The 17,437-nt window shown below is 40.0% G+C and overlaps 1 protein-coding gene across 1 annotated transcript; it reads right to left on the bottom strand.

Moving 5' to 3' along the window:
* Positions 1–8,087: 8,087 nt before the first annotated feature.
* LOC142214654 (semaphorin-4A-like) lies at positions 8,088–11,594 on the bottom strand. The gene is made up of 7 exons (XM_075283594.1): positions 11,568–11,594; positions 11,309–11,455; positions 11,042–11,231; positions 10,841–10,962; positions 10,544–10,707; positions 10,350–10,465; positions 8,088–9,164 (listed from the first exon to the last, which is right to left on the bottom strand). The coding sequence occupies exons 1-7, from the start codon at positions 11,592–11,594 to the stop codon at positions 8,524–8,526; spliced, it is 1,407 nt and encodes a 468-aa protein (XP_075139695.1). The 3' UTR covers positions 8,088–8,523.
* Positions 11,595–17,437: the final 5,843 nt, after the last annotated feature.

Below are 17,437 nucleotides of genomic sequence, written 5' to 3'. Positions count from 1 at the left end.
CTGAGCCGTGTATCTAATCTTATCCTGTGTGATACTGTATACTGAGCCGTGTATCTAATCCTATCCTGTGTGATACTGTATACTGAGCCGTGTATCTAATCCTATCCTGCGTGATACAGTATACTGAGCCGTGTATCTAATCCTATCCTGTGTGATACTGTATACTGAGCCGTGTATCTAATCCTTTCCTGTGTGATACTGTATACTGAGCCGTGTATCTAATCCTATCCTGTGTGATACTGTATACTGAGCCGTGTATCTAATCCTATCCTGTGTGATACTGTATACTGAGCTGTGTATCTAATCCTATCATGTGTGATACTGTATACTGAGCTGTGTATCTAATCCTATCCTGTGTGATAATGTATACTGAGCTGTGTATCTAATCCTATCCCGTGTGATACTGTATACTGAGCTGTGTATCGAATCCTATCCCGTGTGATACTGTATACTGAGCTGTGTATCTAATCCTATCCTGTGTATACTGTATACTGAGCTGTGTATCTAATCCTATCCTGTGTGATACTGCATACTGAGCGGTGTATCTAATCCTATCCTGTGTGATACTGTATACTGAGCTGTGTATCTAATCCTATCCTGTGTGATACTGTATACTGAGCTGTGTATCTAATCCTCTCCTGTGTGATACTGTATACTGAGCCGTGTATCTAATTCTATCCTGCGTGATACTGTATACTGAGCTGTGTATCTAATCCTATCCTGTGTGATACAGTATACTGAGCCGTGTATCTAATCCTATCCCGTGTGATACTGTATACTGAGCCGTGTATCTAATCCTATCCCGTGTGATACTGTATACTGAGCCGTGTATCTAATCCTATCCCGTGTGATACTGTATACTGAGCCGTGTATCTAACCCTATCCCGTGTGATACTGTATACTGAGCTGTATCTAATCCTATCCAGTGTGATACTGTATACTGAGCCGTGTATCTAATCCTATCCTGTGTGATACTGTATACTGAGCTGTGTATCTAATCCTATCCCGTGTGATACTGTATAATGAGCTGTGTATCTAATCCTATCCCGTGTGATACTGTATAATGAGCCGTGTATCTAATCCTATCCCGTGTGATACTGTATAATGAGCCGTGTATCTAATCCTATCCTGTGTGATACTGTATACTGAGCTGTATCTAATCCTATCCTGTGTGATACTGTATACTGAGCGTGTATCTAATCCTATCCTGTGTGATACTGTATACTGAGCTGTGTATCTAATCCTATCCTGTGTGATACTGTATACTGAGCTGTGTATCTAATCCTATCATGTGTGATACTGTATACTGAGCTGTGTATCTAATCCTATCCTGTGTGATACTGTATACTGAGCTGTGTATCTAATCCTATCCTGTGTGATACTGTATACTGAGCCGTGTATCTAATCCTATCCTGTGTGATACTGTATACTGAGCCGTGTATCTAATCCTATCCTGTGTGATACTGTATACTGAGCCGTGTATCTAATCCTATCCTGTGTGATACTGTATACTGAGCCGTGTATCTAATCCTATCCTGTGTGATACTGTATACTGAGCCGTGTATCTAATCCTATCCTGTGTGATACTGTATACTGAGCCGTGTATCTAATCTTATCCTGTGTGATACTGTATACTGAGCCGTGTATCTAATCCTATCCTGTGTGATACTGTATACTGAGCCGTGTATCTAATCCTATCCTGTGTGATACTGTATACTGAGCCGTGTATCTAATCCTATCCTGTGTGATACTGTATACTGAGCCGTGTATCTAATCCTATCCTGTGTGATACTGTATACTGAGCCGTGTATCTAATCCTATCCTGTGTGATACTGTATACTGAGCCGTGTATCTAATCCTATCCTGTGTGATACTGTATACTGAGCCGTGTATCTAATCCTATCCTGTGTGATACTGTATACTGAGCCGTGTATCTAATCCTATCCTGTGTGATACTGTATACTGAGCCGTGTATCTAATCCTATCCTGTGTGATACTGTATACTGAGCCGTGTATCTAATCCTATCCTGTGTGATACTGTATACTGAGCCGTGTATCTAATCCTATCCTGTGTGATACTGTATACTGAGCCGTGTATCTAATCCTATCCTGTGTGATACTGTATACTGAGCCGTGTATCTAATCCTATCCTGTGTGATACTGTATACTGAGCCGTGTATCTAATCCTATCCTGTGTGATACTGTATACTGAGCCGTGTATCTAATCCTATCATGTGTGATACTGTATACTGAGCCGTGTATCTAATCCTATCCTGTGTGATACAGTATACTGAGCCGTGTATCTAATCCTATCCTGTGTGATACTGTATACTGAGCCGTGTATCTAATCCTATCCTGTGTGATACTGTATACTGAGCCGTGTATCTAATCCTATCCTGTGTGATACAGTATACTGAGCCGTGTATCTAATCCTATCCTGTGTGATACTGTATACTGAGCCGTGTATCTAATCCTATCCTGTGTGATACTGTATACTGAGCCGTGTATCTAATCCCATCCTGTGTGATACTGTATACTGAGCCGTGTATCTAATCCCATCCTGTGTGATACTGTATACTGAGCCGTGTATCTAATCTTATCCTGTGTGATACTGTATACTGAGCCGTGTATCTAAACCTATCCTGTGTGATACTGTATACTGAGCCGTGTATCTAATCCTATCCTGTGTGATACTGTATACTGAGCCGTGTATCTAATCCTATCCTGTGTGATACTGTATACTGAGCCGTGTATCTAATCCTATCCTGTGTGATACTGTATACTGAGCCGTGTATCTAATCCTATCCTGTGTGATACTGTATACTGAGCCGTGTATCTAATCCTATCCTGTGTGATACTGTATACTGAGCCGTGTATCTAATCCTATCCTGTGTGATACTGTATACTGAGCCGTGTATCTAATCCTATCCTGTGTGATACTGTATACTGAGCCGTGTATCTAATCCTATCCTGTGTGATACTGTATACTGAGCCGTGTATCTAATCCTATCCCGTGTGATACTGTATACTGAGCCGTGTATCTAATCCTATCCCGTGTGATACTGTATACTGAGCCGTGTATCTAATCCTATCCCGTGTGATACTGTATACTGAGCCGTGTATCTAATCCTATCCCGTGTGATACTGTATACTGAGCCGTGTATCTAATCCTATCCCGTGTGATACTGTATACTGAGCCGTGTATCTAATCCTATCCCGTGTGATACTGTATACTGAGCCGTGTATCTAATCCTATCCCGTGTGATACTGTATACTGAGCCGTGTATCTAATCCTATCCCGTGTGATACTGTATACTGAGCCGTGTATCTAATCCTATCCCGTGTGATACTGTATACTGAGCCGTGTATCTAATCCTATCCCGTGTGATACTGTATACTGAGCCGTGTATCTAATCCTATCCCGTGTGATACTGTATACTGAGCCGTGTATCTAATCCTATCCCGTGTGATACTGTATACTGAGCCGTGTATCTAATCCTATCCCGTGTGATACTGTATACTGAGCCGTGTATCTAATCCTATCCCGTGTGATACTGTATACTGAGCCGTGTATCTAATCCTATCCCGTGTGATACTGTATACTGAGCCGTGTATCTAATCCTATCCCGTGTGATACTGTATACTGAGCCGTGTATCTAATCCTATCCCGTGTGATACTGTATACTGAGCCGTGTATCTAATCCTATCCCGTGTGATACTGTATACTGAGCCGTGTATCTAATCCTATCCCGTGTGATACTGTATACTGAGCCGTGTATCTAATCCTATCCCGTGTGATACTGTATACTGAGCCGTGTATCTAATCCTATCCCGTGTGATACTGTATACTGAGCCGTGTATCTAATCCTATCCCGTGTGATACTGTATACTGAGCCGTGTATCTAATCCTATCCCGTGTGATACTGTATACTGAGCCGTGTATCTAATCCTATCCCGTGTGATACTGTATACTGAGCCGTGTATCTAATCCTATCCCGTGTGATACTGTATACTGAGCCGTGTATCTAATCCTATCCCGTGTGATACTGTATACTGAGCCGTGTATCTAATCCTATCCCGTGTGATACTGTATACTGAGCCGTGTATCTAATCCTATCCCGTGTGATACTGTATACTGAGCCGTGTATCTAATCCTATCCCGTGTGATACTGTATACTGTGCCGTGTATCTAATCCTATCCCGTGTGATACTGTATACTGAGCCGTGTATCTAATCCTATCCCGTGTGATACTGTATACTGAGCCGTGTATCTAATCCTATCCCGTGTGATACTGTATACTGAGCCGTGTATCTAATCCTATCCCGTGTGATACTGTATACTGAGCCGTGTATCTAATCCTATCCCGTGTGATACTGTATACTGAGCCGTGTATCTAATCCTATCCCGTGTGATACTGTATACTGAGCCGTGTATCTAATCCTATCCCGTGTGATACGGTATACTGAGCCGTGTATCTAATCCTATCCCGTGTGATACTGTATACTGAGCTGTGTATCTAATCCTATCCCGTGTGATACTGTATACTGAGCTGTGTATCTAATCCTCTCCTGTGTGATACTGTATACTGAGCTGTGTATCTAATCCTATCCTGTGTGATACTGTATACTGAGCTGTATCTAATCCTATCCTGTGTGATACTGTATACTGAGCCGTGTATCTAATCCTATCCTGTGTGATACTGTATACTGAGCCGTGTATCTAATCCTATCCTGTGTGATACTGTATACTGAGCCGTGTATCTAATCCTATCCTGTGTGATACTGTATACTGAGCCGTGTATCTAATCCTATCATGTGTGATACTGTATACTGAGCTGTGTATCTAATCCTATCCTGTGTGATACGGTATACTGAGCTGTGTATCTAATCCTATCCTGTGTGATACTGTATACTGAGCTGTGTATCTAATCCTATCCTGTGTGATACTGTATACTGAGCTGTGTATCTAATCCTCTCCTGTGTGATACTGTATACTGAGCCGTGTATCTAATCCTATCCTGTGTGATACTGTATACTGAGCCGTGTATCTAATCCTATCCTGTGTGATACTGTATACTGAGCCGTGTATCTAATCTTATCCTGTGTGATACTGTATACTGAGCCGTGTATCTAATCCTATCCTGTGATACTGTATACTGAGCCGTGTATCTAATCCTATCCTGTGTGATACTGTATACTGAGCCGTGTATCTAATCCTATCCTGTGTGATACAGTATACTGAGCCGTGTATCTAATCCTATCCTGTGTGATACAGTATACTGAGCCGTGTATCTAATCCTATCCTGTGTGATACTGTATACTGAGCCGTGTATCTAATCCTATCCTGTGTGATACAGTATACTGAGCCGTGTATCTAATCCTATCCTGTGTGATACTGTATACTGAGCCGTGTATCTAATCCTATCCTGTGTGATACAGTATACTGAGCCGTGTATCTAATCCTATCCTGTGTGATACTGTATACTGAGCCGTGTATCTAATCCTATCCTGTGTGATACTGTATACTGAGCCGTGTATCTAATCCCATCCTGTGTGATACTGTATACTGAGCCGTGTATCTAATCCCATCCTGTGTGATACTGTATACTGAGCCGTGTATCTAATCTTATCCTGTGTGATACTGTATACTGAGCCGTGTATCTAATCCCATCCTGTGTGATACTGTATACTGAGCCGTGTATCTAATCCTATCCTGTGTGATACTGTATACTGAGCCGTGTATCTAATCCTATCCTGTGTGATACTGTATACTGAGCCGTGTATCTAATCCTATCCTGTGTGATACTGTATACTGAGCCGTGTATCTAATCCTATCCTGTGTGATACTGTATACTGAGCCGTGTATCTAATCCTATCCTGTGTGATACTGTATACTGAGCCGTGTATCTAATCCTATCCCGTGTGATACTGTATACTGAGCCGTGTATCTAATCCTATCCCGTGTGATACTGTATACTGAGCCGTGTATCTAATCCTATCCCGTGTGATACTGTATACTGAGCCGTGTATCTAATCCTATCCCGTGTGATACTGTATACTGAGCCGTGTATCTAATCCTATCCCGTGTGATACTGTATACTGAGCCGTGTATCTAATCCTATCCCGTGTGATACTGTATACTGAGCCGTGTATCTAATCCTATCCCGTGTGATACTGTATACTGAGCCGTGTATCTAATCCTATCCCGTGTGATACTGTATACTGAGCCGTGTATCTAATCCTATCCCGTGTGATACTGTATACTGAGCCGTGTATCTAATCCTATCCCGTGTGATACTGTATACTGAGCCGTGTATCTAATCCTATCCCGTGTGATACTGTATACTGAGCCGTGTATCTAATCCTCTCCTGTGATACTGTATACTGAGCCGTGTATCTAATCCTATCCTGTGTGATACTGTATACTGAGCCGTGTATCTAATCCTGTCCTGTGTGATACTGTATACTGAGATGTGTATCTAATCCTGTCCTGTGTGATACTGTATACTGAGCTGTGTATCTAATCCTGTCCTGTGTGATACTGTATACTGAGCTGTGTATCTAATCCTATCCTGTGTGATACTGTATACTGAGCTGTGTATCTAATCCTATCCTGTGTGATACTGTATACTGAGCTGTGTATCTAATCCTATCCTATATATTGAGATACGGCAGGACATGGAGCTATATACAGGCTGTGTATGGTATATAGCAGTACATTTACCTCAGATGCTACACCTGTAGTCTGGATGTGTATATATACCGCACAACTTTTAAAGGACATAAAGAGGGACAAAATGTGCTGCAAATTTAGCTCCACCCACTTCTATATTGACTCCGCCCATTCCCATCATTTCTCTTTGTGCCCCCACACAGTCTATGCTGGTACAGTCACCCCCACAGTATAGCGTCGCTCCTGGTGCACCCACACTTTACCGTCCCCCTCCAGCTGACCCACATGAGGGGACATTATGAGGACAGGACTGATGATGGGACTTCTCACCGCTGGATATAGGATCCCCATAGCTGCAGCCCCCCCTGTAGGCCTCAGGTCAGACATGGCGTCTGTGGAGCTGCACCTCGGCCACTACAGATGCTTTTGTGACCCCGCTCTGTACAGGGGGAGACACTGAGCCATCTCGACACATCACATGGACACTCCGCCACCATTAGGCTCAGTAATACTAGGACCTGCCCCATGGGAGTGCTACTGCCCCCATCATCACACACCCTGCACTGCACCACCGTGTCACCATCTTGTGGTCACTGACTGTACTGCAGTTTTCTTCACATTCAAAACGGAAATTCCACATTGGTCACATATTATTACTACAAGAGATCGGTGTAATAGTCTGCAGGATAGATCACTATGTATCAGGAGGTAGAGAGGACAGAGTGATGTTCTGCAGATGTGTAGAGAGGTCAGTGGTGAAATAGTCTGCAGGATAGATCACTATGTACCAGGAGGTAGAGAGGACAGAGTGATGTTCTGCAGATGTGTAGAGAGGTCAGTGGTGTAATAGTCTGCAGGATAGATCACTATGTACCAGGAGGTAGAGAGGACAGAGTGATGTTCTGCAGATGTGTAGAGAGGTCAGTGGTGTAATAGTCTGCAGGATAGATCACTATGTACCAGGAGGTAGAGAGGACAGAGTGATGTTCTGCAGATGTGTAGAGAGGTCAGTGGTGTAATAGTCTGCAGGATAGATCACTATGTACCAGGAGGTAGAGAGGACAGAGAGATGTTCTGCAGATGTGTAGAGAGGTCAGTGGTGTAATAGTCTGCAGGATAGATCACTATGTACCAGGAGATAGAGAGGACAGAGTGATGTTCTGCAGATGTGTGGAGAGGACAGAGGTGTAATAGTCTGCAGGATATATCACTATGTACCAGGAGGTAGTGAGGACAGAGAGATGTTCTGCAGAGAGGTCAGTGGTGAAATAGTCTGCAGGATAGATCACTATGTACCAGGAGGTAGTGAGGACAGAGCGATGTTCTGCAGAGAGGTCAGTGGTGTAATAGTCTGCAGGATAGATCACTATGTACCAGGAGGTGCGATGTTCTGCAGAGATGACTTTTGTCCTCACAGATTTTGTCTTTTATTATAAAACACAATGTAGACATGTGGCAGTGTCTGGTCATGCACACAGCGCCCCCTATAATACTGATACGGTACTGCGACACCAGGAGACACGGGACACTGGACACCCCCCCTCCCCCTATATCAGTGGCTGGACACACGGACACGTCTGGTGCTCACACACATGATCACAGTCACACGTGTTCCGCGCGGCTCGTCCATCATGGCGGCGGCAGTGGTCACATCGGTCTCTATGTACAAGTGGCTTCACATTATAAAAGGGGTAACAGTCGTCCCGCCCGCCCCGGCTCCTCACGCCAGGCGGCCATCTTGGCTTATGGTTCAATAAGTCTTATTTGGTCCCATGTGGCAGTGCTGGAGAGGTAGAAGATGGCGACCAGAAGATCCGTCATGACCCCCCGTACAAAAACAAGATGGCCGCTCAGACATCGGAGGCGGCGTCTGCTCCCCCATTGGGCGTCAGGTTGACGCTGTTGTTGTCTACGTCCATTTTGCCGCCGGCCCTGCAGGGGACACAGCACGGCTTTGTGATGCTCCTGCTGTACTGGCAGAAGCCATTGAGTGGCGCCGTCTCCTGCTTCTTGTGGCCGGCCAGTTTGTCGGACTCGGGCGTGCTGCAGCTCTGGATTTTACTGTTGGCTCGGATCTGGTCCCTGCAGGTGTAGAGCGCCAAACACAGGCACCCGCACAGCGTCAGCGTCAGCAGCACCGTCACCGCCACAAAGGGCTTGTAGTAGTCGTGCGCTTCGCTGCTGAAGGAGACGCCGTTCTCCAAGGCCATGTTACTGTCCCCGTTGTAGGCGCCCCGGTGGCTGATCCCCACCCCGTTCTGGTCCTTGATCCAGTACTGAGCCGCCTTGTACTTAAACCCCTTCTCATTGGCCCAGCACTCGTAGGGACCCAGGGTCTCACTCTTCACTATAACAACCAGACTGCCGGCCGGAGTGACCACCTGCCTGTCCTGAGACTGCCCGAGACGTCTCCAAGTGTACGAGGCCAGAGAAGAAAGCTGCGGGCACAGGAGCTCAACGATGGAGTTATACGGGCGGCTGTAGTTAGCGACTGCAAGAGAGGGAAGAACACAAATATTATACAGGAGAGCCGTGACATCATAGAGTAGAGCCAATCACTAGAGAGCGGCGGTGACATCACTGAGAATACAGCCAATCACTAGAGAGCGGCGGTGACATCACTGAGAATACAGCCTATCCGTATACTAGAGAGCGGTGACATCACTGAGAATACAGCCTATGTATATACTAGAGAGCGGTGACATAACTGAGAATACAGCCTATCCGTATACTAGAGAGCGGTGACATCACAGAGAATACAGCCTATCCGTATACTAGAGAGCGGTGACATCACAGAGAATACAGCCTATCCGTATACTAGAGAGCGGTGACATCACAGAGAATACAGCCTATCCGTATACTAGAGAGCGGTGACATCACTGAGAATACAGCCTATCCGTATACTAGAGAGCGGTGACATCACTGAGAATACAGCCTATCCGTATACTAGAGAGCGGTGACATCACAGAGAATACAGCCTATCCGTATACTAGAGAGCGGTGACATCACAGAGAATACAGCCTATCCGTATACTAGAGAGCGGTGACATCACAGAGAATACAGCCTATCCGTATACTAGAGAGCGGTGACATCACAGAGAATACAGCCTATCCGTATACTAGAGAGCGGTGACATCACTGAGAATACAGCCTATCCGTATACTAGAGAGCGGTGACATCACTGAGAATACAGCCTATCCGTATACTAGAGAGCGGTGACATCACTGAGAATACAGCCTATCCGTATACTAGAGAGCGGTGACATCACTGAGAATACAGCCTATCCGTATACTAGAGAGCGGTGACATCACTGAGAATACAGCCTATCCGTATACTAGAGAGCGGTGACATCACTGAGAATACAGCCTATCCGTATACTAGAGAGCGGTGACATCACTGAGAATACAGCCTATCCGTATACTAGAGAGCAGTGACATCACTGAGAATACAGCCTATCCGTATACTAGAGAGCAGTGACATCACTGAGTATACAGCCTATCCGTATACTAGAGAGCGGTGACATCACTGAGAATACAGACTATCCGTATACTAGAGAGCGGTGACATCACTGAGAATACAGCCTATCCGTATACTAGAGAGCGGTGACATCACTGAGAATACAGCCTATCCGTATACTAGAGAGCGGTGACATCACCCCATGTACTCCCTTTTCTCACCTCTGGTGGGGGGGTTTTCGGCCTCGTGGCCCGGTCGGTGGCTTCTTCCTCTCGCTCCGGGGCTCAGACACGTGTCGTTGGGGTTGCCATTCTCTATATCCTGCAGCCAGGAGTCGCTGTGGAGATTGGAGACATCTTAGCCTGGTCTGTCTGGATGGAGGTGTTGGGGGCTGACATTTTGGGGTACCACTTACCGGTTCTCCTGGGTAGATGGGACCATGCGGCAGTCCTGGTTGGCCATATCCCAGGCACAGTAGGGGTCTCTCGCCAGGATACACTCGAAACATGTCCTGTATACGCTGCAGTTGGCCAGGGGGACCTGCAGGATGCCATCTCTGGAGCCGACATACAACATTTTCTGCAGGAGATATGATATATATATATATACACGTCACACTGTCATGGCAGGGCGGTGTCTGTAATCTACCGTACTAGAGATGGCGGCTGATAACAGAGAATGATCCCCCTATAAAGCCCTGTAGACGTCTCACCTTGCTGGGCTCCAGTAGAAGGCTCTCGATGGGCTCAGAAGACGGCAGCAGTTTTAGCTCCTCGATGATATGAGATTCGGTGCCCTTGTTCACCAGCACAGCCTTATGTACTGATCCCTTATCTGCAATACAGAGGGGCCCATTAATAAAGGAGCAGTTCTAAGTTCCACCAGCAGAGGGCAGAAGCGCGCTGACCATTACCTGTGCCCAGGAACATGACGGTATACGGATGTCCTGCCAGGGAGCGCACTGAATCAATGGCGATCTGGGTGTAGCTCACACTCTGCTGGATCAGTAGGGGGCGCTTGTTGGCCGGTAAGACCTTGTCATCCATCAGGAAGTGATCCTTCATGAAGTTGAGATCTGTGTCCGAGAACTTTCCTGAGGAGCACTAGAAGGTGGGAAATAAGAGGTCAGACAAAGCTCCCAGCAGCACAGAGTGTTACAGGATGGGGTGTTAATACTCACACTGCCGGGCCGAGGACTGGACACCGGCCCTGTGTATCGCGTCCATTTGGAACTCTCCTTGTTCTGCTCCTTGTAGTTCCCGTTAAACGCGGCTTCAATGTCTCCAAGATTAAAGGAACAGACGGCCGAACTGCTGGAGCCACCGACCTGCCTGCAAGACGGTCACATGGTCAGGGCAGGGATCACATGACAGGCTTAGATACACCAGACAGTATCACAGCGGTGTGGATACACCAGTACAGTCACTGACTATATGTACGGATTGTTCACACAACGTCACTGCCATCGCCTGGAGCTTCACACATATACTATACTGACAATAACCACAAGGGGGCAGCAATCATCCATCACTCACAGGATACAGAAAACATGTTCTATAAGAGGGAGGAGGTATATATACTGTATATCACACCAGTCACAGCGCAGTATACAGGACATTATACTGAACACCGGCATACCAGGCAGTCCAGGAGATGACTCACTACTAAATATGTACAAGGGAGAGTAATGGAGGCCGGAGAAACCGGAATACAGAGACTGTGAGTCCTGGCACGTCCCACTGACCCGAACCAAATATACAGATATATGTATCTCCTGGACTCATAGTGGCAGCATAATGTGCTGTACTACAGACTACAACTGGTGAGAGATACCTGCAAGAGGAAACGTGTGCAAATATACCAAGTTATATCCATATACTACACCATCACCTACCATATCTACTATAATACTAAATGGTATATACAAGAATATAACTACTATAATACTACTCCTATGTACAAGAATATAACTACTATAATACTACTCCTATGTACAAGGATATAACTACTATAATACTGCTCCTATGTACAAGAATATAACTGCTATAATAATGCTCCTATGTACAAGAATATAACTACTATAATACTACTCCTATGTACAAGAATATAACTACTATAATACTACCTCCTATGTACAAGAATATAACTACTATAATACTACTCCTATGTACAAGAATATAACTACTATAATACTACCTCCTATGTACAAGAATATAACTACTATAATACTACTCCTATGTACAAGAATATAACTACTATAATACTACTCCTATGTACAAGAATATAACTACTATAATACTACTCCTATGTACAAGAATATAACTACTATAATACTGCTCCTATGTACAAGAATATAACTACTATAATACTACCTCCTATGTACAAGAATATAACTACTATAATACTGCTCCTATGTACAAGAATAACTACTATAATACTACTGCTATGTATAAGAATATAACTACTATAATACTACTCCTATGTACAAGAATATAACTACTATAATACTACTCCTATGTACAAGAATATAACTACTATAATACTACTCCTATGTACAAGAATATAACTACTATAATACTACTCCTATGTACAAGAATATAACTACTATAATACTACTCCTATGTACAAGAATATAACTACTATAATACTACTCCTATGTACAAGAATATAACTACTATAATACTACTCCTATGTACAAGAATATAACTACTATAATACTACCTCCTATGTACAAGAATATAACTACTATAATACCGCTCCTATGTACAAGAATATAACTACTATAATACTACCTCCTATGTACAAGAATATAACTACTATAATACTACCTCCTATGTACAAGAATATAACTACTATAATACTACTCCTATGTACAAGAATATAACTACTATAATACTACCTCCTATGTACAAGAATATAACTACTATAATACCGCTCCTATGTACAAGAATATAACTACTATAATACTACTCCTATGTACAAGAATATAACTACTATAATACCGCTCCTATGTACAAGAATATAACTACTATAATACCACTCCTATGTACAAGAATATAACTACTATAATACTACTCCTATGTACAAGAATATAACTACTATAATACCGCTCCTATGTACAAGAATATAACTACTATAATACTACTCCTATGTACAAGAATATAACTACTATAATACTACTCTTATGTACAAGAATATAACTACTATAATACTGCTCCTATGTACAAGAATATAACTACTATAATACTGCTCCTATGTACAAGAATATAACTACTATAATACTGCTCCTATGTACAAGAATATAACTACTATAATACTACCTCCTATGTACAAGAATATAACTACTATAATACTGCCTCCTATGTACAAGAATATAACTACTATAATACTACTCCTATGTACAAGAATATAACTACTATAATACTACTCCTATGTACAAGAATATAACTACTATAATACTACTCCTATGTACAAGAATATAACTACTATAATACTACCTCCTATGTACAAGAATATAACTACTATAATACTGCTCCTATGTACAAGAATATAACTACTATAATACTACCTCCTATGTACAAGAATATAACTACTATAATACTGCTCCTATGTACAAGAATATAACTACTATAATACTACTCCTATGTACAAGAATATAACTACTATAATACTACTCTTATGTACAAGAATATAACTACTATAATACTGCTCCTATGTACAAGAATATAACTACTATAATACTGCTCCTATGTACAAGAATATAACTACTATAATACTACCTCCTATGTACAAGAATATAACTACTATAATACTGCCTCCTATGTACAAGAATATAACTACTATAATACTACTCCTATGTACAAGAATATAACTACTATAATACTACTCCTATGTACAAGAATATAACTACTATAATACTACCTCCTATGTACAAGAATATAACTACTATAATACTGCTCCTATGTACAAGAATATAACTACTATAATACTACTCCTATATACAAGAATATAACTACTATAATACTACCTCCTATGTACAAGAATATAACTACTATAATACTGCTCCTATGTACAAGAATATAACTACTATAATACTACTCCTATGTACAGGAATATAACTACTATAATACTACTCCTATATACAAGAATATAACTACTATAATACTCCTATGTACAAGAATATAACTACTATAATACTACCTCCTATGTACAAGAATATAACTACTATAATACTACTCCTATGTACAAGAATATAACTACTATAATACTACTACTATGTACAAGAATATAACTACTATAATACTACTCCTATGTACAAGAATATAACTGCTATAATACTACTCCTATGTACAAGAATATAACTACTATAATACTACTCCTATGTACAAGGATATAACTACTATAATACTGCTCCTATGTACAAGAATATAACTACTATAATACTACCTCCTATGTACAAGAATATAACTGCTATAATACTACTCCTATGTACAAGAATATAACTACTATAATACTACTCCTATGTACAAGGATATAACTACTATAATACTGCTCCTATGTACAAGAATATAACTACTATAATACTACTCCTATGTACAAGAATATAACTGCTATAATACTACTCCTATGTACAAGAATATAACTACTATAATACTACCTCCTATGTACAAGAATATAACTACTATAATACTACCTCCTATGTAAAAGAATATAACTACTATAATACTACCCCTATGTACAAGAATATAACTACTACTACTCCTATGTACAAGAATATAACTACTATAATACTACCTCTTATGTACAAGAATATAACTACTATAATACTGCTCCTATGTACAAGAACATAACTACTATAATACTGCTCCTATGTACAAGAATATAACTACTATAATACTACTCCTATGTACAAGAATATATCTACTATAATACTGCTCCTATGTACAAGAATATAACTACTATAATACTACTCCTATATACAAGAATATAACTACTATAATACTACTCCTATGTACAGGAATATAACTACTATAATACTGCTCCTATGTACAAGAATATAACTACTATAATACTACTCCTATGTACAAGAATATAACTACTATAATACTACTCCTATATACAAGAATATAACTACTATAATACTGGTCCTATGTACAAGAATATAACTACTATAATACTACTCCTATATACAAGAATATAACTACTATAATACTACCTCCTATGTACAAGAATATAACTACTATAATACTACCCCTATGTACAAGAATATAACTACTATAATACTACTCCTATATACAAGAATATAACTACTATAATACTACCTCCTATGTACAAGAATATAACTACTATAATACTACCCCTATGTACAAGAATATAACTACTATAATACTACTCCTATGTACAAGAATATAACTACTATAATACTACTCCTATATACAAGAATATAACTACTATAATACTACCTCCTATGTACAAGAATATAACTACTATAATACTACCCCTATGTACAAGAATATAACTACTATAATACTACTCCTATGTACAAGAATATAACTACTATAATACTACTCCTATGTACAAGAATATAACTACTATAATACTACTCCTATGTACAAGAATATAACTACTATAATACTACCTCCTATAAACAAGAATATAACTACTATAATACTGCTCCTATGTACAAGAATATAACTGCTATAATACTACTCCTATGTACAAGAATATAACTACTATAATACTGCTCCTATGTACAAGAATATAACTACTATAATACTACCCCCTATGTACAAGAATATAACTACTATAATACTACATCCTATGTACAAGAATATAACTACTATAATACTGGTCCTATGTACAAGAATATAACTACTATAATACTGGTCCTATGTACAAGACTATAACTACTATAATACTACTCCCTATGTACAAGAATATAACTACTATAATACTACTCCTATGTACAGGAATATAACTACTATAATACTACTCCTATATACAAGAATATAACTACTATAATACTCCTATGTACAAGAATATAACTACTATAATACTACCTCCTATGTACAAGAACTACTATACTCCTATGTACAAGAATATAACTACTATAATACTACTATTACAAGATATAACTACTATAATACTACTCCTATGTACAAGAATATAACTACTATAATACTACTCCTATGTACAAGAATATAACTACTATAATACTACTCCTATGTACAAGGATATAACTACTATAATACTGCTCCTATACAAGAATATAACTACTATAATACTACCTCCTATGTACAAGAATATAAACTGCTATAATACTACTCCTATGTACAAGAATATAACTACTATAATACTACTCCTATGTACAAGATATAACTACTATAATACTACTCCTATGTACAAGAATATAACTACTATAATACTACTCCTATGTACAAGAATATAACTGCTATACTACTCCTATGTACAAGATATAACTACTATAATACTACCTCCTATGTACAAGAATATAACTACTATAATACTACCTCCTATGTAAAAGAATATAACTACTATAATACTACCCCTATGTACAAGAATATAACTACTATAAACTACTCCTATGTACAAGAATATAACTACTATAATACTACCTCTTATGTACAAGAATATAACTACTATAATACTGCTCCTATGTACAAGAACATAACTACTATAATACTGCTCCTATGTACAAGAATATAACTACTATAATACTACTCCTATGTACAAGAATATAACTACTATAATACTGCTCCTATGTACAAGAATATAACTACTATAATACTACTCCTATATACAAGAATATAACTACTATAATACTACTCCTATGTACAAGAATATAACTACTATAATACTACTCCTATGTACAAGAATATAACTACTATAATACTACTCCTATGTACAAGAATATAACTACTATAATACTACTCCTATATACAAGAATATAACTACTATAATACTGCTCCTATGTACAAGAATATAACTACTATAATACTACTCCTATGTACAAGAATATAACTTACTATAATACTACCTCCTATGTACAAGAATATAACTACTATAATACTACTCCTATGTACAAGAATATAACTACTATAATACTACTCCTATATACAAGAATATAACTACTATAATACTACCTCCTATGTACAAGAATATAACTACTATAATACTACTCCCTATGTACAAGAATATAACTACTATAATACTACTCCTATGTACAAGAATATAACTACTATAATACTACTCCTATATACAAGAATATAACTACTATAATACTACCTCA

The sequence above is a fragment of the Leptodactylus fuscus genome, chromosome 7, assembly GCF_031893055.1.
Source record: "Leptodactylus fuscus isolate aLepFus1 chromosome 7, aLepFus1.hap2, whole genome shotgun sequence".
In the NCBI taxonomy this organism is placed as follows: domain Eukaryota; kingdom Metazoa; phylum Chordata; class Amphibia; order Anura; family Leptodactylidae; genus Leptodactylus; species Leptodactylus fuscus.
The sequence above is the reverse complement of the archived record's forward strand: the minus strand, read 5'-3'. Positions and strand labels throughout refer to the sequence as shown.

Coding starts and splice junctions, on each gene's coding strand:
- LOC142214654 (XM_075283594.1), bottom strand. CDS start 11,594: ATGGCAGTGACGTTGTGTGAACAATCC. Junction 10,708..10,840: donor TTCTACTGGAGCCCAGCAAG/GTGAGACGTCTA, acceptor TATCTCCTGCAG/AAAATGTTGTATGTCGGCTC. Junction 9,165..10,349: donor CGAAAACCCCCCCACCAGAG/GTGAGAAAAGGG, acceptor CCTCTCTTGCAG/TCGCTAACTACAGCCGCCCG.